General features: G+C 37.9%; 1 protein-coding gene across 6 annotated transcripts in view; it reads left to right on the forward strand.

The window, feature by feature from the left end:
• The window catches only part of Nf1 (neurofibromin 1), a 281,308-nt gene that overhangs the window by 96,539 nt on the left and 161,455 nt on the right, over positions 1–23,314 (forward strand). For 5 of the 6 annotated variants that reach the window (XM_045158367.1, XM_045158370.1, XM_004664588.2 and 2 more), the window contains 6 exons: positions 1,655–1,789; positions 12,609–12,722; positions 16,441–16,520; positions 18,593–18,716; positions 20,606–20,764; positions 22,936–23,185. In XM_045158367.1, coding sequence (XP_045014302.1) covers positions 1,655–1,789; positions 12,609–12,722; positions 16,441–16,520; positions 18,593–18,716; positions 20,606–20,764; positions 22,936–23,185 — 862 coding nt within the window. The remainder of the gene's footprint in view (positions 1–1,654; positions 1,790–12,608; positions 12,723–16,440; positions 16,521–18,592; positions 18,717–20,605; positions 20,765–22,935; positions 23,186–23,314) is intronic. The other variant, XM_045158368.1, reaches the window with a different exon arrangement.

Raw genomic sequence — 23,314 nt, forward strand, 5'->3', positions numbered from 1 at the left:
TGCCGCCACCATGCCTGGCTCAGATTTTTTTTTATTTTTATTTTTCTTTATTTGGGCTGGAGGGATGGCTTAGTGGTTAAGGCATTTGCTTGCAAAACCAAAGGACCCAGGTTCAATTCCTCAGGACCCATGTTAGCCAGATGCACAAGGGGACGCATGCATCTGGAGTTTGTTTATAGTGGCTAGAGGCCCTGGCACACCCATTTTCTCTCTCTTTCTCTCTCCCTCTCTCCCCCTGTTTCTCTGTCAAACAAATAAATAAAAATAAAATATTTTTTAAAATATTTATTTGCAAGCAGAGATAGGAAGAGAGAGAATGAGAAAATGTATGTGCCAGGACCTCCAGCCAGTGCAAAATAACTCCAGATGCATGCACCACTTTGTGCATCTGGTTTATGTGGCTACTGGCGCCCTAACCTCTAAGCCATATCTTGCTCCCAGATATTTAAAAGCATTCATGGTTGGAGAAATGGCTCAGTGGTTAAAGTTACATGTTTGCAAAGCCTAAAGGTCCAGATTCTATTTCCCCAGTATCTACATAAAGCCAGATACATGAAGTAGTTTATTTGCAATGGCAGAAGGCTCTGGCATGCCCATTCTGTCTCTCTCCCTTTTCCTCCCCTCTCTCTCACTCTGTCAAATAAATAAATAAATGTATTTTTTTAAAAAGAAACAATAGCATTTATAATTAATTAGTACACCATATCTGTATAACTAAAACATTTTTTATGATTTGATTTTTCATAAAGAATTCTTTTTGTATTATGAATGTCCTTTAGGCAAAATGTATTTATGTAACCTGAGGAAATATCATCAGAATAAAAAGAACACTTACAATTATAAGTATTAGTATGGAAATAAAATTTCAACAATTGTAGGAAAAAGTGTATCATACTCTGCATCATGATGTCTCATGATTCACATTGGATTTTCATTTATTTTGGTAGAGCAAAACTGATACATCTTGCAGATGATAATTACACACAATCTACAAAATATTTGTGGATGTGTGTATATATATGTGGATGATCACCGTTGCTTAAATATATTGCCAAGTGTGTATTTGTGGAAAGTATTGACCAAATTTTTCCCCTTACATTTTCACATTTTTGGAAATTCAGTTTTTACATAAGCATCAATTAGATATTAAACCTTTAGTATTTAATTAGATTTCATTAAATATTACTAAATTGTTGTATAAGAATGATATAGAGGGCTAGAGAGATGGCTTAGCGGTTAAGCGCTTGCCTGTGGAGCCTAAGGACCCCGGTTCAAGGCTTGATTCCCCAGGACCCACGTTAGCCAGATGCACAAGGGGACGCATGCATCTGGAGTTCATTTGCAGTGGTTGGAGGCCCTAGCGTGCCCATTCTCTCTCTCTGCCTTTTTCTCTCTGTCTGTCACTCTCAAATAAATAAATAAAAATGAATAAAAAATTTAAAAAAATGATATGGACATAGTTTCATTTTAAAAAAGTAATAACTTTATGATTACTGGTTTGTGTTTCTTCCAATATGTATGTGATGTATGTATCAGATGTATGGTTTTCAAAGCTTTTTAATAATTTCTGTTAAAATGCATAGTTATTCTATTGGATGTCTGATTCTTATGGGGTGATAATCCTTTTTTTTTGTTGTTTGTCTTTTATTACTAGAGTCTTACATTTAAAGAAAAAGTAACCAGCCTTAAATTTAAAGAAAAACCTACAGACCTGGAAACCAGAAGCTATAAGTATCTTCTCTTGTCCATGGTGAAACTAATCCATGCAGATCCAAAGCTCTTGCTTTGTGTAAGTTTTCTATTTTTTTTTTTTATAAAATGTTTTGAAAATATTACACCTACTTAAATTTGCTTTAATTGAATTACAACCCCTTTTAAAACAGGTCATATCTGATCATAGTAGCAACCTAGGACATTTCAAAAAACCTTAGGAGATTGTGGATATAATTAGCTACATTTTTCTAACCTTTCTTCTTTTTTATTTTTATTTTTTAATTTTTTAATCTTTATTAACATTTTCCATGATTATAAAAAAAACCATGGTAATTCCCTCCCCCCCCCCACTTTTCCCTTTGAAATTCCATTCTCCATCATATCACTGCCCTATAACCTTTCTTCTTAATGTCCCTTCTCATTAACTAACTTTGGTGACATCATGTGTCCTTGCTGTGTTATCAGATTATATATTATAATTCAAGCATATTCGTGAGCTGGGGTGGAAGTAATGAAGAAGCCATTATCTTTATGTGCTGCACAGTTACATTGATTGTTCTTGATCTCTAGTTGATAGTCACCATTATTCTTTTCATCCCCCTTCTATTATCTTGGCTGTCTTATTCAAAAGGTAGAAATGGGAGTGGCTTGTATTCACATATTGTCATACCTACTTTCTATTGCCTCAGATAGTATTAGATTCCTGAGAACAATACTTTGGTACAGAGTAATCAGGGACTGTTGGAGATACAATCACATGATTGTTGCATGAAATAATTACAAATCTTGGCTCTGGGGACAGATTCATTATTAGCAATTGACTTAATTGACTTCTTGTGCTTTAGGTTTCTCATCTGAAACAGTGATAATAATAGTTCCTACCTCAGAGAGATCATTAAAAACAGTGAAATAATATGTATAAAGCTTGTAGGAACAATTTCTGGCACACAGTTTCTGTAGTCTGTGGATGGCCTCAAAATCATGTTGATCCTCCTACCTCTGCCTCCCAAGTGCTGGGTTTAAAGGCATGTACTATCACCACACCCGACCTCAGTTTTTAAAATATCTACATGTTAGCCATTTTTTCTGGCAAATTGGGGTGGGGTTTCCAAAAAGGTAAGTGGCTTCAAAAGAAGCAGCATTTTGAACTTTTTGAAATGCAAATTCAAATTTTGAGAGTCTGATAGAATAAAATTACTTCTTGGCTTTGAAAAATCCCACAGTTTGTCAGTGAGAGTCTAAAACTTAAGAAATACTCCCTCCCCCCTTTTTTGTTTCTATGGTATGTGACACAACTTGTGCTATTTCAATAAGCATTTCATATAAATGCTAGGATCACTGTTTGTATAACTATAATTTATGTTCAATGATGCATCACAGTTGCTAATATCTTTTATGTTAAATGTGTTATTGTCTGAAGAACAAGAATTTAGTTGTTTGCGGCTGGGGAAATGGCTTATCAGATAATGGTGGTTGCTTTAATTCTCCAGTACCCATGTAAAGCCAGACACAGAAAGCAATACATATGTCTAGAATTCATTTGCAGTAGCAAGAGATCCTGGTATACTCATATTCTCATTCATTTATTCACTCACTCATAGTTTCTCTCTCAAATAAATAATATATATATACACATTCATATTCATACATACATATACATTTATTTGTTTTGGTTTTCAGTGTAGGGTCTCTCTCTAGCCTGGGCTGTCCTGTAACTCAGTATGTACTCTTAGGCTGGCCTTGAATTCACAGTAATCTTCCTATCTCTGCCTCCTGAGTGCTGGGATTAAAGGCGTGCACACCACGTCCAGCCAATAAAAATATTGTTAAAGAAAATTTAGTTGTTTGTGACTGAGTTGAGCAAAATTTGCTCTTTTCCAAGTTATGGAAATTCTGTTTCTTTTCTTTTTTGGACAGGGGTGGTAGTGCTGAGAATTGAATGCAGGGTCTTGGACTTCTTTGGAGCTAGGTAAATTTTCTACCACTGTAGCACTGATATGCACCCTCAGCCTTTGTGGGCCTATTAATTTTTACTTTTTAGTTTGGTTTGGTTTGGTTCTTGTGTTGAGGATCAAACCCAAGGCCTGTATTTTATAGGTAAACATAGCCCAGCCACATACACATTGTTTTCTTTGCTGCCATCTAGTGGTTAAGTAACTTAAAGGAAAGTCCATAGGAAAGTAAAATAGTGAAATTATTTTACATATCAGAATTCCAAATCTTAGTTAATAGGAAGGATGTAAGAATAGTCTCAGTCATGTTTTTATTTTTAATTAAGAACATACTTTGTATGGGTACATCATGTGTTGGTACCATCTTTCCCCTCCTCCTTGCCCCCTTTCCTCTGGAGGCCCTCCTTTAGTGGAGTTGCTGGTATTCCCCATGAGATTGTGGGAGCAGCAGTCAGTTGTCGGGGAGAGGCAATGCTTCTGGGTATGATGTTCCAACCTGTGGCTCTTATAAGGTGTGTTTTAAGTCTATTTCAGTGATGAGCTCTTAGGAGCACCTAGATTTCTGCTTTAGTATGTGTTCAGTGTCATTAGCATCTGTCTTGTTCACCCTGGCACTGATTGTCAGGCTCACCATGGAAGCAGGGCTCTTGCTTGTCTCCCCAGTTGCTCTGTGGCTTCCCATAGGTCTTGGATGAAATGTGAGGGGTGGTTTATATCCTTGGGTCTTGCTACCTTCTGAAAAAGACAACCAGATTTGGGAGCTCTGGCCTACTCACTCTGTGCTCAGCCTCTGCCACAGGGGATCTGGGCTCAATTGTGTGTGTTTTTTTAAAGTAATAAGATTATTTTCATCTGCCCTCACTATTAGCCCTGGTCAAGCTTTCTGATTGCTTAACATATATCATTTCTTTCTTTCTCTTTCTCTTTCCTTTCTTTCTTCCCCCTCCTCCCTCTCTCTCTAAAGACAGGGACTCACTCTATAGCTCAGGCTGTACTGGAACTCATGGAACTCAGCTGCCCGAGTTGCTAGGGTTTTATAGGTATAAGCCACCTTGCCCAGATTAATTAGTATCATTTCCTGCATTTCTCCTAGTTCTTTCTTAGTTATAGGGACCTCTTCAAAAAACAAAGCTGGGCGTGGTGGCACATGCCTTGAATCCCAGCATTTGAGAGGCAGAGGTAGAAGCATTGCCAGGAGTTCAAGGCCACCCTGAGACAACATAGTGAATTCTAGTACCTGAGCTAGAGTGAGACGCTACCTCGAAAAACAAAACAAAACAGAACAAAAACAACAACAAAGCATAGCAAAGCCTATCATACCCACTGACCAACCTAAAATCTTAAAAGTATGTATGTTTTTCAGATATTTTATTTATTTGGGAGAAAGACGTGGAAAGAGAGGCAAGGAGAAGATGGGCACATGAGGGCCTCTAGCCACTGCAGACACACTTCAGATGCATATACCACCCTGTACATACACACTGGGGAACTGAACCTGGGTCCTTTGGCTTTGCAGGCAAGTGCCGTAGCTGCTGAGCCATCTCTCCAACCCCAGATCTTTTTTTTATTAATATTTTTATTTATTTACAAGGAGAGAGAATAAAAAAGAGAAAGAGAGAAAAGGGGTTAATGGGCACACCAGAGCCTCTTTTGACACTGCAAACTCCAGATGTATATGCTACTTTATGCATCCGGTTTATGTGGGTATAGGGAAATCAAACCTGGCCCATCAGGCTTTGCAAGAAAGTACTTTAAACCATGGAGCCATCTTTGCAGCTCTAATATTTTCTTTTTATTTGCAAGGAGAGAAAGAGAAAGAAAACAAAAGAATGAATGACAAAGAATGGGTACACCAGGGCCTCTTGCTCCTGGAAGTGAACTCCAGGTACATACACCACTTTGTGCATCTGGCTTTATGTCAGTATTGGGGAATCAAACCCACGCTGTCAGGCTTCAAGCAAGTACCTTTAACCATTGAGCCATCTCTGAACCAAATTGTTTTGGTTGAAATTGCTCTTGGGATAAAACACACACTCCAATTAAAGTAGAAGAACAGGTAATGCCTTTCCTTCCTTCCCACCATTTGTTGTGCATCTATCATTATCTTTTTCTCTGCTCTAGTCATAATGGTTTGTCCATCAGTCCCTCACTTACTATATTCCTTTATCTTTATTCTTGTATTTGCTTTTAACCTCTGCCTTGAGTCTGCTTCCCTTTCCGTTTAATTTAGTAATTTCTGCTAATTCTACAGTATTATCACTGCTCTGCAGAAGTCTCCTGGACTAGGCTTATTTTCCAAACATAGGCTCTCCTATCATCAGCATTTTAAGTAACTCTTTATAAATTTGCAATTTTATATATTATCTGATTTTTTTGTATATTTATTTATTTATTTATTTGAGAGCAACAGAGGGAGAAAGGGGCATAGAGAGAGAGAATGGGTGCGCCAGGGCTTCCAGCCACTGCAAACGAACTCCAGATGCATGTGCGCCCCCCTGAGCATCTGGTTTACGTGGGTCCTGGGGAATTGAGCCTCGAACCAGGGTCCTTAGCCTTCACAGGCAAGTGCTTAACTGCTAAGCTATCTCTCCAGCCCATTATCTGATATTTTTTATTCTTGATTTCCTCATGAGACAATATGCTCATGGAGGATAGGACACATACATATTTTCTATTTTATGATGGCATGTTCAGCAAATTATATTGGGTTTTATATGCATGACAAATGTCAGAAAATAGGCTAATAATTTAGGATTATAGACATACTAGTGTGAAAGTTTGCCTTAGTATTAGTGGGGAAGTATCTGTAATTGACTCAATAAAATACAGATATAAGTTGGCCTTACTTATATGGAACACATTTGTGCTTTTTTTTAATCTCCCCCCACAAAAATCCTCCTCTTCCTCTTATTTTTCTTTTGTCATAAGATGGGACCTCACTGTGTATCTCATATTGGCCTTGAGTTCAATTTCCTTCTGCTTCAGCTCCAAAGTGCTGGGATTATAAAATGGTCTGTGTCACAATGCCTGGCAAACTGTATATTCTTTTTAAAAAATTTATTTTTATTATTTTTTATAATTAACAACTGTGATTGTAAACAATATCCCATAGTAATTCCCTCCCTCCACCTGCTTTCCTCTTTGAAACTCCACTTTCCATTATATCTCCTCCCCCTCTCAATCAGTCTCTCTTTTATTTTGATGTCATGATCTTTCCCTTCATTTGTAGCTAGAATCCACATATGAGAGAGAACATGCTTTCTGGGCCTTGGTTACCTCACTTAGTATAATCCTTTCCAGATCCATCCATTTTCCTGCAAATTTCATAACTTCATTTTTCTTTACCACTGAATAGAACTCTGTTATATAAATGTGCCATGTCTTCATTATCCACTCAATCAGTTGAGGGACAACTAGGCTGGTTCCATTTCCTAGCTATTGTGAATAGAGCAGCAGTAAACATGGTTGAGCAAGTATCTCTAAGGTAGCGAGATGAGTCCTTAGGGTATATGCCTAGGAGTGCTGTAGCTGGGTCATATGGTTGATCTATTTTTAGCTGTCTCAGGAACCTCCACACTGATTTCCACAATGGCTGGAACAGATTGCATTCCCACCAGCAGTGTAGAAGGGTTCCTCTTTTTCCCCATCCTCACCAGTGTTTATGGTCATTTGCTTTTATGATGGTAGCCAATCTGACAGGAGTGAGATGGAATCTCAATGTAGTTTTAATCTGTATTTCATTGATGACTAGGGATGTAGAACTTTTTTTTAGATGTTTATATGCCATCTGTATTTCTTCTTTGTACAACTCTATTTAGTTCCATAGCCCATTTTTAAATTGGCTTGTTTGATTTCTTATTATTTAGTTTTTTGAGTTATTTGTATATCCTAGATATTAATCCTCGGTCAGATGTATAGCTGACAAAGATTGCCTGCCATTCTATAGGTTGCCTCTTTGCTCTGTTCACAGTGTCCTTTGCTGTACAAAAGCTTTGTAATTTCATAATGTCCCAGTGGTTAATCTGTGGTTTTATTGCCTGAGCAATTGAGGTTATATTCAGAAAGTCTTTGCCAAGACCAATATGTTGAAGGGTTACCCCTACCTTTTCTTCTAGCAGTTTCAGAGTTTCAGGTCTGATATTAACGTCTTTGATTCTTTTGGACTTAATTCTTGTGCATGGAGAGAGATAAGGATATATTTTCATCCCTCTATAGATACATATCCAGTTTTCCCAGCACCATTTGCTGAAGAGGCTGTCTTTTCTCCAGTGAGTATTTTTGGCATTTTTTGTCAAGTATCAGGTGGCTTTAGCTACCTGGGCTTTCATCTGGGTCCTCTATTCTGTTCCATTGATCTACATGTCTGTTTTTGTGCAAGTACCACACTGTTTCTGTTACTATGGCTCTGTAGTATAGGTTAAAATCAGGTATGATGATACCACCAGCCTTATTTTTATTCCTCAAAATTGTTTTAGATATTTGAGACTTTTTGTGCTTCCAAATGAATTTTAGGATTGTTTTTTCTATTTCTGTGAAGAACGCCATTGAATTTTGATGGGGATTGCATTAAATGTGTAGATTGCTTTTTTTAAGATTGGCATTTTCACAATATTGATTCTTCCAAGCCAAAAACAAGGGATGTTTTTCCATTTCCTAGTGTCTTCTGCAATTTCTTGCTTGAGAATTTTAAAGTTCTCATTGTAGAGATTCTTTACTTCTTTGGTTAGGTTTATTCCAAGGCACTTTATTTATTTATTTATTTGATGTTGAAGGGTTCCCCCTACTTTTTCCTCTAGCAGTTTCAGAATTTCAGGTCTGGTATTAAGGTCTTCGATCCATTTGGACTTAATTCTTGTGTATGGAGAGAGATAAGGATCTATTTTCATCCCTCTATAGTTACATATCCAGTTTACCAGCACCATTTGCTGAAGAGGCTGTCTTTTCTCCAATGAGTATTTTTGTTAAATATCAGGTGGCTATAGCAACCCAGGCTTACATCTGGGTCCTCTATTCTGTTCCATTGATCTACATGTCTGTTTTTGTGCCAATACCATGTGGTTTTTGTTACTATGGGTCTGTAGTATAGGTTAAAATCAGTTACGGTGATACCAGCAGCCTCATTTTTATTGCTCAAAATTGTTTTAGATATTCAAGTTTTTCTGTGCTTCCAAATGAGTTTTTGTATTTTTTTTCTATTTCTGTGAAGAATGCCATTGGAATTTTTATGGAGATTTCATTAAATGTGTAGATTGCTTTTGGTAAGATTGGCATTTTCAAAATATTGATTCTTCCAATCCAAGAACAATTCTTTCCATTTCCTAGTTTCTTCTGCAATCTCTCATTTGAGTGTTCTAAAGTTTTTATTGTAGAGATCCTTCACTTCCTTGGTTAAGTTTATTCCAAGGTACTCTGTTTATTTTTTTAATGCTATTGTGAATGGGAGTGTTTCTCTGATTTCATCCTCTGTGTGTTTGTTGTTAGAATATAGGAAGGCTACTGATTTCTGAGTGTTTATTTTGTATCCTCCTACATGGCTATAGGTGTTTATCAGCTCTAACAGTTTGCTGGTAGAGTCTTTAGGGTCCTTTATGTGCAGACTCATTTCATCTGCAAATAATGATAACTTGATCTATTTCTTTCCAATTTGTATCCCTTTTACATGTGTTTCTTGCCTTATTGTTATGGCTAAGACTTCCAGTACTATATTAAATAAAAGTGGGGACAGTGGACACCCTTATCATCTTCCTGATTTTAGTGGAAAAGCTTCATGTTTTTCTCCATTTAGTAATATGTTGGCTTGTCATAGATAGCCTTTATTATATTGAGATCAATCTATATATATTCTTGAGGTGCAAATAAATTTTTCAAGTTCGGGGAAAATTTAGTTTCAGTGGACAGACATATTTATAGAGAGCATTAATTTCTTTGCTTAGTACATGGATGATTTTACACAATGAAAGGACTGAAGTATGGCTGTCTGTGGGGTGTTGATTCTAGCCCTCCTTTTTTTGCTTTTTAATTTTTTTTTTATTTGCAAGCAGAGAGAGAGAGAGAGAGAGAGAGAGAAGAGAGATTGAAAGAATAGGCACATCAGGGCCTGTAGACTCTAGACGCATGTGCAACCTTGTGCATCTGGCCTACGTGTGTATTGAGCAATTGAACCTGGGTCATTAGGCTTTATAGGGAAGTACCTTAACCACTAAGCCATCTCTCCAGCCTGATTCTAGCCCTCCTTTAACCCCAGCTGTGTGGATTTTGATAGGACCTTTTTTTTATTGCACAGAATGGCTTTATGGAATAATCACAATCTCCATCCAGCATAGATGTTTTCCTCTTTGTTCACAAACATTTGCAAACTCAACACTATAAGTTCTAAACCAGAAATGTATTATTTAACCAGTATTGTCTTATGTTATAAAAGTATCCTTCATATTACTGATTTTTTTCACTTGTGGTGCTGGGGATCAAATACAGGGCAGTGTTTATGCTAGGCAAGCACTTTAATCCTGATCTGTACTCCCAGCTCCATTGAAATTTCTTTTTTTTTTTTAATTTTTATTAACATTTTCCATGATTATATAATATATCCCATGGTAATCCCTCCCTCCCCACCCCCACACTTTCCCATTTGAAATTCCATTCTCCATCATATTACCTCCCCATTACAATCATTGTAATTGCATATATACAATATCAACCTATTAAGTATCCTCCTCCCTTCCTTTCTCTTCCCTTTATGTCTCCTTTTTAACTTACTGGCCTCTGCTACTAAGTATTTTCATTCTCACGCAGAAGCCCAATCATCTGTAGCTAGGATCCACATATGAGAGAGAACATGTGGCGCTTGGCTTTCTGGGCCTGGGTTACCTGACTTAGTATAATACTTTCCAGGTCCATCCATTTTTCTGCAAATTTCATAACTTCATTTTTCTTTACCGCTGAGTAGAACTCCATTGTATAAATGTGCCACATCTTCATTATCCACTCATCAGTTGAGGGACATCTAGGCTGGTTCGATTTCCCAGCTATTATAAATTGAGCAGCAATAAACATGGTTGAGCACGTACTTCTAAGGAAATGAGATGAGTCCTTGGGATATATGCCTAGGAGTGCTATAGCTGGGTCATATGGTAGATCAATCTCTAGCTGCTTTAGGAACCTCCACACTGTTTTCCACAATGGCTGGACCAGATTGCATTCCCACCAGCAGTGTAGAAGGGTTCCTTTTTTTCCGCATCCCCGCCAACATTTATGATCATTTGTTTTCATGATGGTGGCCAATCTGACAGGAGTGAGATGGAATCTCAGTGTAGTTTTAATCTGCATTTCCCTGATGACTAGTGACGTAGAACATTTTTTTAGATGCTTATATGCCATTCATATGTCTTCCTTTGAGAATGCTCTATTTAGCTTCATAGCCCACTTTTTGATTGGCTTGTTATTTAACTTTTTGAGTTCTTTGTATATCCTAGATATTAATCCTCTATCAGATATATAGCTGGCAAAGATTTTTTCCCATTCTGTAGGTTGCCTCTTTGCTTTTTTCACTGTGTCCTTTGCAGTGCAAAATCTTTGTAATTTCATGAGGTCCCAGTGATTAGTCTGTGGTTTAATTGCCTGAGCAATTGGGGTTGTATTCAGAAAGTCTTTGCCAAGACCAATATGTTGAAGGGTTTCCCCTACCTTTTTCTCTAGCAGTTTCAGAGTTTCAGGTCTGATGTTAAGGTCTTTAATCCATTTGGACTTAATTCTTGTGCATGGCGAGAGAAGAATCTCTGTTTCCAGTGCCGGAGCCACTGATGCTGCTGCCGAACTCTGCTCCTGCTTGGGTCCCGCTGTCAGCTCAAGTTGGCGTGGCCGGTCAGGGATGCTGCTCTGTTCGCAGGAGCTGGGCTCAGGCGGTGGGGGAGGGGAGGGAGCCACAGCTGCTCTGTTTCTCTCGCTGCTCCACGTCTGCTTCTACCTCGCGGTCTGCTCCTCCGCAGCTCACTGCAGCTCTCCTTTCACGTTTCCTGAGTTGCGGAGAGCACGGTGTGAGGGGAAGCTCCCGCAGCTGGCTTTTCCTGCGGCTGAAGCCGAGCCTGGTGGCTTTCTGGTGTGCCGCTGCTGCAGTGGTTGGCGGAGCTGCCAGAGCCGCTTTTGCCGGCCTGTGCGGGCTCTGGATGCTCTGGATCTCTCCTACTTCTCCGCTGCCGCTTCAATTTCCTATACACCTCACTTTTTAGTAAAAGTTTGTATTTTGCTGAGTTTTTTTGGTCTTTTTCCCCCCTAGGCTGCTTTGGCGTGGTACCTACGCCGCCATCATAACCAGAAGTCCTCCATTGAAATTTCTTTATAAATAATTTTTAAATTTAATTATTTTATTTTCCGTAATTGTAATTTCTTTAAAAAAATTTTTTGTTTGTTTATTACAGAAAGAGAATGTGAACATGGGTACACCAGGGCCTCTAGTATTGCAAATGGACTCCAGTTGCATGTACCACCATGTGCATCTGGCTTATATGGGTTCTGGGAAATCAGATTGGGTCCTTAGGCTTCACAGGCAGGCACCTTAACTGCTAAGCCATTTCTTAGACCCTTCAATGCAGTTTCTTAATTGAAAAGGTGGTATCTTTTTTTTTTAAGTTAGAAATTTGTATAAATGTTACTCATATTAATAACCAAGTATGGATGTGGGTTAAAAGAATCCTTTACAAAAACTTTTGATATTTAAAAAATATTTTTATTTAGATATTATTCACATTCCATAAAAATCATTTTAGAGTACGTAATTCAGTGGTCTTTATGTGTTTTCAAGTTTCTGAATCAGTGTGGGCTGATTCTGGAATATTTTTATCATCCCTGAAGGAAACCTGGTAGCTGTTCACAGTTACTCTTTGTATCTCCTCATAATCCTTTCAGGTAATTTTTTTCAATAAATTGAAGTTTGCTTTTCTCTTGTAGAATCCAAGAAAACAGGGTCCAGAAACTCAAGGCAGTACAGCAGAACTCATTACAGGACTCGTCCAACTGGTCCCTCAGTCACACATGCCAGAGATTGCTCAGGAAGCAATGGAGGTAAAGGGAAATGAATCCTAGGCTCTTAACAGAAAGATTATAGCTGTGTACATTCTTCTTCTTTTGTCCATGTACTTTCTAGTTTAAAAATTACTTCTCCCTTTCTGTGTGGTCTCTTGGTTCCTTCAGTATGTGGTTTCACTGAGTAATCATTGTCATTTCTGGGAATGGCAGGCATATGTGTTTGACATACTCCAGGGAAAGAAGAGGTTTATGTGCTTCACATGTCAGGCAGCAACAAAATTACTTTGTACAGATACATTTATTTATTATTTTTTGGTCTTTTTGAGGTAGGATCTCATTCTAGCCCAGGCCACCTGGGACTTACTCTGTAGTCCTAGGCTGGCCTCAAACTCACAGTGATACTCCTACCTCTGCCTCCCAAGTGCTGAGGCATGTCCCACTATGATTGGTTCTTCTTTTTTGAGACAAGAGCTCATTTGTTGTTCAAAGTGGTCTTCTATTCATGAGCTCAAACAATCCTGCCTGAAATTAGGATTACAGATGTGTGTCAATCAAGGTAAGTTGTACTTTGCTTACATTCTGCAAAAAAATTTTTGGAGATTGTTCACACCTGCCACATTCTTACAGTTAATAAGTTCATTTTTTCCTAACTTATGTTGAGTTTGTTAACAAAAGCATGCTATTTCAACTTGTTGGTCTGTTAAACACCAATTGAAACTTCAGTGAGCCACACAACAATATGAGAATATATTTTTGAAATGTAGGTAAGTATAATACATATATAACTATGTTTAAAATTATAGTTTGTACCATATAAAGATTTTAAAAATACATTTATTAATTTATAAGTAGAGAGAGAGAGAATGGGCACACCAGGGCCTTCAGCCACCACCTCTTTTTGCATTTGGCTTTATGTAGGTACTGAGGAATCAAACCAGAGCTGTTAGGCTTTTCAAGTAAGCGCCTTAACTGCTGAGCCATCTCTTCAGCCCCTTAGAAAGATATTTTGATCCAACAACACAATAAAAATGTGATGGTGGGTCCCATAAGATTGTTTGATCTAGTGACATCATAGCCATCTTAGTTTATGTAAGTATGCTTTGAGATCTTGTCACAATTACCGTTAATACACTTCTCAGAGTATATTTGTATTCATTGACATCTGATTGCATACTGAAAATTGAAACAGAAAAGGACATGAAAAGGAGTATAATATTATAATAGAAACAGGCTAATATATTTTCTTTCATATTAAGTGTAAAGTTTTATTAAAAATAAAGAGAATAAGCCAGGTGTGGTGGTGCATGCCTTCAATCCCAGCACTCAGAAGGCAGAGGTAGGAAGATCATCATGAGTTTGAGGCCACCCTGAGAAATCCAGGTCAGCCTGAGCTAGAGTGAGACCTTACCTTGAAAAAAAAAAGAGGAACTATAGAGAATGCCAGGCATGGTAGCACACACCTTTAATTCAGGCACTTGGGTGACAGAGGTAAGAGGATCACTGGGAGTTCGAGGCCACCCTGAGACTATGTAGTGAATTCCACGCCAGCTACAGTGAGACCCTACCTCAAAAAAAAAAAAAAAAAAAAAAAAGGAATATAGAGAATATGTCACTTTAAAAACCTAAAGTGCCAATGTGTTGTACCAATCTTTTTTACAATAATGACAAAACTAAACTTTAAATTTGTGCTATTTCTTGGACACAAGAGCTATAAGTGATAAAATGTTTGCAGTTGGAGTCTCATAACAAATTGCAACTTCTACTACATAGCTGAAAGTAATGCAATGAGAATGTTTGGAATAAGGTACTATAGATGTGATTTTCATAGTACTTGCTACTTTAGAAGTTATAAAGTAGTCCAAGGTTAGAAACATCTTTTCTAATGGAAGCAGGATATCAGTGTACAGATACTCACAGCTCATGTGTGAGTTGTGATTTGAAAAGAGGGGAAAAAAAAATTAGCCCTCATTGTTTGTTCCAAACTGTGTTTCATTAAAGTTTCAATTAGAAGCTATAGGGGGCTAAAGCCTGCATCTGTGGATTGCAGACCAGAAGAATGCACAGAGCTCAGCAGCACTTGCAGGGAGCTGGGGAAGCCTAGTGGAAGTGCATTGAAGGTTGGGGAGCTTTAAAGGGAAAAAAAAGTCTGTATGGTTATACTTTTGATGATTTTAATTTATAGCATAGCATATTTATATGGTGGTTGTATATTTAATCGAATCAGTTTCTTACTATTCTGAACCAAATTCTAGTTGTCTTAAGGACAGGACAGTTGAAATATTTTATTTCATTTAATTTTTTTATGGCGGTTTTTCCCCTTTATTGAGAAACCTAAGACTTGAATACATCAAAACCAATTTCTGGGGATGGGAATAATCAAATCTACAATAGAAAAAAAACAAAGTTAATACTGGGCCAAAGTAGAACCCAGAGAATATATTCTTATAATTGAGAAATTCTAAGTTCTTCACAATTGACCTTTTGATAAAAAATGACCTATTAAATTTGCAACTTCTCTTTCTTGGTGTTGAGTCAGTTGAAATGTTTTAGAATTAACAAATCATTGGAAATCTACAAAGTTTTTTTTTTTTTTTTTTTTTTGAGGTTGCATCTCACTCTAGCTCAGGCTGACCTGGAACTCACTATGTAGTAGTCTCACAGTGGCCTTGAATTCACAGTGATCCTCCTACCTCTGCCTCCCGTGTGCTGGGATTAAAGATGTGCAGCACCTTGCCCTGATTTCCTAAAGTCTGTTTTACTTCACCTTCTCTCAGTTTCAAAAAATAGCTTATCTTTCTATACCTAAAAAAAAAAAAAAAAGTTTGTGCAAAGATGTGGTGTCACATGTCTTTAATCCCAGTACTTGAGAGGCAGAGGTAGGAAGATCGTTGTGAGTTTGAGGCCAGCCTGGGGCTACAGAGTGAGTTCCAGGTCAGCCTGGGCTAGAGTGAGACCCTACCTCGAAAACAAATAATAAATTTTGCACAGAGATCATTTCCACTCTGTGATTCATTGTGCATATTAATTTTGAAGAAGTCCCTGTTATTTGGGAATGAACTTCTTATCCTAGAGAATTCTTATTTATCAAAATCATATTTTTGTTCTGGTTCTTGGTTTTTTGAGGCAGGGTCTCACAGTATTCCAGGCTGACCTGGAAATCCTTCTGTAGACCAGGGTGGCCTGGAATCACAGTGCTCCTCCTACCTGTTGGGATTGTAAATGTGAGCCACCACAGCTGATTTATGTTGATTATTTTAAAATATTTAATTTCTTTATTTGAGAGAGGGGGAGAGACAATGAGAGAGATTGGGTGTGTCATGGCCTCTAGCCTCTGAAAGCAAACTGTAGACACATGTACCACCTTGTGCATCTGGCTTACATGGGTTCTGGGGAACCGAATGTGGGTCTTTTGGCTTCAAAGGCAAGCGCTTTGACAGCTAAGCCACCTCTCCAGTCCACTGATTATTTCTCAAAGGAGTTTCTGTATGCCTTGTTATGATTCAGTCATGACTTTGTATGTGCAGGCCACTCAGAAAGAATGGTAAGAGCAGAGTGGTTTCATTTTGGGTATTTTCTGTCCTAGAAATTTGTGTTCTCCCGGGTTAGTCTCACAGTTTGCTTTTACAATATTTCAAGGCTACAATTTTATTGTTCACTTTGTTAGCATTTATAAAATATAAGTATTCCAGCATTGTTTTTTTTTTTTTTCCCCCCAAATTTTTTTGAGTGACTCTTTTCTCTTTCTCTTTTGAAGGCTTTGCTGGTTCTTCATCAGTTAGATAGCATTGACTTGTGGAATCCTGATGCTCCTGTAGAAACATTTTGGGAGATTAGGTATATGCCTTTTAGTTTTTAGTTCAACTTTAAAATTTAATTTTGTGTTTCTGTCTTTAAATATTAGCTTTATAATACTTAGGTTCATTGTAAGTTATATCTGTAGAAGTTTTGTGATTTTTATTTTAATTGAAAAGCTAAAATTTTAAGCTTTAATTAAAAAGTCATATCACAGCAATATGGAAAATAAAAATTAAAAAATAGTGCTAAATTTTATCATCCTGTTACAGGTTCTGTTACTTGGTGTGTTCTTTTTCATACTTCTATATCACTATATCTGTGTTTTAGTAGATTTTTTTTAGTTGTAAGCTTGAGGTGTTAATATTTTATAATCTTGTTTTGGGGTTTTAAAACCATGATCTCTCAGGCTGGATCCATAGTTCAGTGGTTCAGCATGTGCTTAGTATGCATGAGACTGGATCCTGCCCTCAGCACTCATAAAAGGGCAGCTATGATCTGTCGTGAATCTCAATAATACTAGTGCTCTTGATGAATAAGTTAATAATAGGCATTTGTTTATAAGGTAAAAATATTTGCATAATTTTAATGTGTATTTTCTAGGTTATGTTTTAATGAGCATAAAGTTACCATGTTGCGTATGATGTAAATGTATAAAACTCAACTTTTCTAAAATGTGTGTGTGTATGTAGCAGAGTGAGAGGGAATAGGCATGTCAGGGCCTCTTGTCACTCTGAATGAACTCCAGATGAGTGTACCACGTTATGCATCTGGATTTATGTGGGTACTTGGGAATTGAATCTAGGCTGGCAGGCTTTGCTAGCAAACACCTTTAACTGCTGAGCCATCTCTCGAGCCCCAAACTCAGTTTTGCTATCATCATATTATAGAAATGGGTGTGCTAAATCACTTGGTAGCTGAATTAAATCCTAAACACTGACTGAACACTGACAATAATATAACTATTAGAGCCAAAAGTGATTAAAATTTTGTTTAGCTATCATAAAGTAAAAAGAAACAGCTAATTTCAGTTGTGACAATATATTTTATTTAACTCAGTACATATACACCTTTATTTTAGCATATATTCACTATGAGTTACTCTTGAGATATTTTGTATTTTTGTTTTTACAAAGTCTTCAAATTTTGCAATGTGTTTCACAAATTTACAGTGCTCTAGTAGCCACACATGGCTGGCTAGCAGCTACCATGTTAGACCGTGCAGTTCTGGAGAGGAGACCAACAAGCTTGCTCTCTAAAAGGCTAAGAAATATAGCAAGACAGTCTTCCTGTGTCATCCAATTTATCATATTTACTACTGCTTCCAGAAGAAGAAAGCAGCCACAGACCGCATGGAGTGAATGGATGTAGCCGTATCCCACTAAAACTATTTACAAAAGCAAATGAAGGCTGGTTTTGGTTGTGGTAGTGGGTTGCATATCCTTGCTCTAAGTTAGTCTTCCTAGATTGGGCCTGTTGATCTCCCCCTACCATACCTCCTTAGCAGAAGGATAGAGAAAGATAGCCACATCCTCTCCTGAGATCTCAGGTAAATTCTGTGTCAGCTATATGCAGTGATGCATGAAGTGAGGTTGGCAGAGGAGACAGACAGTATATAGAGGATGAAAAATCAATGGACAGGAGTTTTACCTATCCAGCCACAGAAAGGCTCTTATCCATATTGGGATGAAAACTTTCAGTGGGGCTGCTTTGAAGTCTCCAGGCTCCTGTCCTTGCTCTTTCAGAAAGCCCAATAAACTCATTGGTTTGCCAAAATTACAAAACAAACAAAAAAACCTGGGCTAGTGCAAGACCCTACCTCAAAAAAAAAAAAAAAGATCCTTGTATCTTTCTCTAGAGCACTTTGATACAAATAGTCTCTGCTGTGCATGTGATTGATCATTTCTTATGCTCACCACAAAGAAGGGATTCATAGATAAATGAGGAAATATAGGGTTTACAAGACTTACTTTGACTTAGGTGCGTTTTGGATAAAACAAGGGAAATACAACTTTTCTAAGTTTACTTCCATCATGAGAGAATGCCATTGTTACATATGATTATTCTGTGTTAGGCCACTTGATTCTATAACAATAAACTTTCTGTTACTACAGTTCACAAATGCTTTTTTACATCTGCAAGAAGCTAACTAGCCATCAGATGCTTAGTAGCACAGAAATTCTCAAGTGGTTACGGGAAATTCTGATCTGCAGGAATAAATTTCTTCTTAAAAATAAGGTAAGACAGTGTCATTTCTTAAATTGGAAGAATATTTGGAATAGCAATAATCAAGTGTTTATTAACTAGTTTAGATTCCACTTCAGCTCCTCCTTCAGTATGCTCTATAAAGGAAATATATGTGCAGAAGACAATGGTTGGCAAGTCAACATTTAACTGCTTTAAGCTTTGTAACAGCTGTGTTGGTGAATCTGTTGATTTAGGTAGGACTCTCAGATGGCCTAGGAAGAGTGAGGCTGCTATAACCACAATAGGCTAAGATATCCTCTTTATTCTCAGGCCCACATCTTACTTGGGTCTTAAAGGCTAGGTGAGGCCAGGAAATGTTATCTGTCAAAAAAAAAAAATCAAAGGGACAAGGCTCTCAATCTGTGTTTCTTTTGCATACCTTTCATAAATATTTTATCTTTTAGCTGAGTGTGATAACACATGTTTATAACTCCAGCACTGTGGAAGCCAGGCAGGGGGATCCTGAGTTTAAGGCCAGCCTGAATTAAATAGTGAGACCCTGTCTCAAGAAGATAAATGCTGAGTTATAACTCAGTGGTAGTTACTGTTGCTGGGTTCCACCTGCAACACCATAGGGATAGAAATGGAGGTGAGGGGGTTGTTTCATCTTAGAAAAGATCAGGAGTCTAATTTACATGGGAGTAAATTTTTATGTATTTGAGGAGTTTGTATGATGGAAGGTATGGTGCTGGGAAATCAAGCCAGGGCCTTGTACATGCTAGGCAAGCACTCTACCACTAAGCCACAACCTTAAGACCTATTGAAACATGGGCAAGTTGTAGAGTTGTGGGGAGTAGGAAATAGCCTTATATTTCTTTTCACACATATGTGTGATATATACATAGATCATACATAATAAACATAAAGTTTCTTCTATTAGCGGCATAGTTTTAAGAATAGGTGATTTTATAAGTTTTTAACCAGTCCTGAAATCATGGCTATAAGAAATCATTTTTGGGTTCCATTCACCTTGGTATACCCATTTTCTTTTCTGATATTTGCTATTGGCTAGGCAAGGCTACCAGCATTTTTTTTTTTCCAAGGTAGGGTCTCATTCTAGCCCAGGCTGACCTGGAATTCGTTCTGTAGTCTCAGAGTGGCCTCGAACTCATGGCAATGCTTCCCAAGTGCTGGGATTAAAGGCATGCACCACCACACCCAGCTGGGAATCTGTTTTATCTTGATGCATTGATTTAATGGAACTTGAATTCATTCTACAGATAAAGAGATTATGCCTCAGAATTTTGTGTGCTTGCTTATGATACCATATTGATAGCAAAAGTATTAGTAATATAGCAGAGAAGCTGAAGTCCTCTAGTCATTACAGTTACTGCTGTGAAGTACTTGGCATACAACTTTATCTCAAAAAGCCAAGTTCTAATTATCTTGACACTTGACATAGTACAGGATAAAATGTTATGAGAGAAAATCTTTATCACTTATAATTAACATTGCATTGTACTTTTCATACAGATTTATGTTGTTGAAATTTCACTTATGTCTGTGTTAGGTTTAATTCCCATTTTCCAGAATTGGTTGTTTCTGGTGATGTGGCGGGTAGGAAGTTGAGAGGCATGTGAAAGATACTGAGGAACTTTATTTGTCTTAATGTTTTTTTTTTTTTCCTCCAAGGTACGGTCTCAGGCTGACCTTGAACCCACGGCAATCCCCCTACCTCTGCCTCCCGAGTGCTGGGATCAAAGGCGTGCACTATTATGCCTGGCTGGTTTTTTTTGTTCTGTTTTTTAATATTTTTCAAGGTGAGATGTAGGATTTGAGAGGAGAGGATTTCCAGGGTTGTAAGCAGGAAGACAGCTCATATTGACTATTTATTCCTCTGTGTGGTCAGTGCTTCAGTAGAACTTACTTCTTTTTTCTAGCAGGCAGATAGAAGTTCCTGTCACTTTCTCTTCCTTTATGGAGTAGGATGTGATGTTTCTGCTAGTGGAACCACGCACATGTCCATGGATCATGAAGAACTGCTACGAACCTGCACTCCTGGAGCATCTCTGCGGAAAGGAAAAGGAAACACTTCCATGGTGAGCAGTGTTGTTTATGATTATCCTATATTATCATCTGATAGATCACTTACTGTATTTTAAATGTGGAGATAATGTAGTTTTTGCCCAGAGTTGTGAGTATTAAATTAGTTGGTGCAGTAGTTTGCTTATTTGATGCTAGCTGTTAACTATAATTATTCTAATGTTGCACCCATAAGACAGACTACTCATCTATAGAAGTTTAAAAGTTGTATCAACAGAGATTAAAATTTACTGAAATAAAACAAAATATTTCATTTAATGGTGCAGATAGGTGTTCCCAATATTTTTCTTTCTTCATTAATTCACAGGGTCTTGGTTTGTAGCCCTTGCTAGCCTGATACCCTCTATGAAGCTCAGGCTAGCCTGTCTCAGCTTCCTATGCTAAGATTACAAACGTGTACTACCATACCCAGTAATTTTTGGTGGTGGGTTAGTTGTTTTGTTTTTTGAAACAGGGTCTCATGCAGCCCTTACTGTGTAGCCAAGGCTGAGCTTAAACTCCTGACCTTCCTGCTTTCTGTTACAGGTGTGTGCCACCATGCCAAGCATGACTTTCACTTATTTTTAAATTTTTATTTAAATTTTTTATTTGAGAGAAAGAGAGATAGGTGAGGAGGGAGAGACAGAGAAAGAATGGGTGCACCAGGACCTCCAGCCACTGCAAATGAACTCCAGATGGCATGCACCCCCTTGTGCATCTGGCTTACATAGGTCCTAGAGAATCAAGCCTGGGTCCATTGGCTTTGTAGGCATGCTTCTTAACCACTAAGCCATTTCCCCAGCCCAAGATTTTTATTTTTGTATATAATTTCTTCTAATAAGAGTATGAACTGGGTATGGTGGCACATGCCTTTAATCCTAGCACTTGGAAAGCAGAGGTAGGAGGATTGTGAGTTTGAGGCCACCCTGAGACTACATAGTGAATTCTGGGTCAGCATGGACTAGAGTGAAACCCTACCTCAGAAATAAAGGGAGGGAGAGATAGAGGGAGTGAGGGAGGGAGGGCGGGAGAGAAGGAAGGAAGGATAGAAAAATTTATTTTCCAGATATGAGCTTTTCTATCTTTAATTAATTAATTGGAGAGGATAGGAGAAAATGGGTACACTAGGGCCTCTGGCCACTGTAAAGAAACTCCAGATGCATGCACCTTCTTGTGCATCTGGCTTACGTGGATCCTGAGGAATTGAATCTGGGTTTCACAGGCAAGCACCTTAACTACTAAGCCATCCCTCCAGCCCCTGTCTTTAATGTAGCTTTCTATTGAGGAAAAACTAAGCAATATAGTAATATCTTATACTTTGCTTGCAGAATTTATATTTTGTTTTACAAATGAGTTCTTCCATTTCATGCTTGGGAAGAAAGTAATTCAGAAACAAGTATGTCTTTTGCTGCGGTATTTCATTCTGGTGCCATTATTTCTATTAGTGCTTCAATGGACTGATTTCTTCCCTCTAGGAAGTACTTTTCCTATTACTTTTTTTCTTCATTTGTCATTTATGGTTGAGACGTACATAACATTTTAGTGGCAGTAGATTTTTGTTATGGTGCTTTACCTAGATCTGTGCTATACTTAACTTGCATTTCTGGAATCTAGGATAGTGCCTTTTTATATGTGTGTCATGTGCATGCATGTGCATATGTGTGTTCATATGTTTGTGGATGCATGTGCTTGTACATGTGTACTCTGTGTGGAGACTAGAGGTTGAAGTCCCATGTCTTTCCATACCATTCTCTACCTTATTCTTTGAGACAGTTGCTAAACTTAGAGGTGATTGATTTGGCTATAGCCAGTGGTTCCAGGGAATCCTCATCTCAGTCTCCCCAGTGTCAAGATTACAGGTGTGCGCCTTCCTGCCTGGCATTTTTCCGTAGATGCTGGGGGGTTGTGAACTCAGGTCTTCATGCTTGCATAGCAAGCACTTTACCTACTGAGCAGTCTCCTCACCCCAGGATAATGCTTTTTTGTTTTGAAATTCAGCAGTTATGCCTTACGCTGTTTCAAATGATCTCATTTAGAATACAACACATCTAAATTTTTTTATCATAATTAAAATGAAAAATTTTGAGTTTCGTATGCTGAAACATATGGTCGAGATTTATTGTATGTTTAGTTTTGTAAATAAAATCACCTAAGTCACAAATATTTGCCTTCCACTCCTGATTCCCAGGACAGTGCAGCAGGGTGCAGTGGAACCCCACCAATATGCCGACAAGCCCAAACCAAGCTAGAAGTGGCATTGTACATGTTTCTGTGGAACCCTGACACTGAAGCTGTCCTGGTTGCCATGTCCTGTTTTCGCCACCTCTGTGAGGAAGCAGATATCCGGTGTGGGGTGGATGAAGTGTCAGTGCACAACTTCTTGCCCAACTATAACACATTCATGGAATTCGCATCAGTCAGCAATATGATGTCAACAGGTAAATGTAGTCAATTTTTTTTTTAACTTGGTTTGCTGTTAATCATATGACATCTACTTGTGTTAAAAATGTAGGAGTATATTTAAGATAGTACTTTGTAAGTTTCCAGAGCAATTCAAATTGCTGGCT

The sequence above is a fragment of the Jaculus jaculus genome, chromosome 9 (genome assembly GCF_020740685.1).
Source record: "Jaculus jaculus isolate mJacJac1 chromosome 9, mJacJac1.mat.Y.cur, whole genome shotgun sequence".
NCBI lineage: Eukaryota > Metazoa > Chordata > Mammalia > Rodentia > Dipodidae > Jaculus > Jaculus jaculus.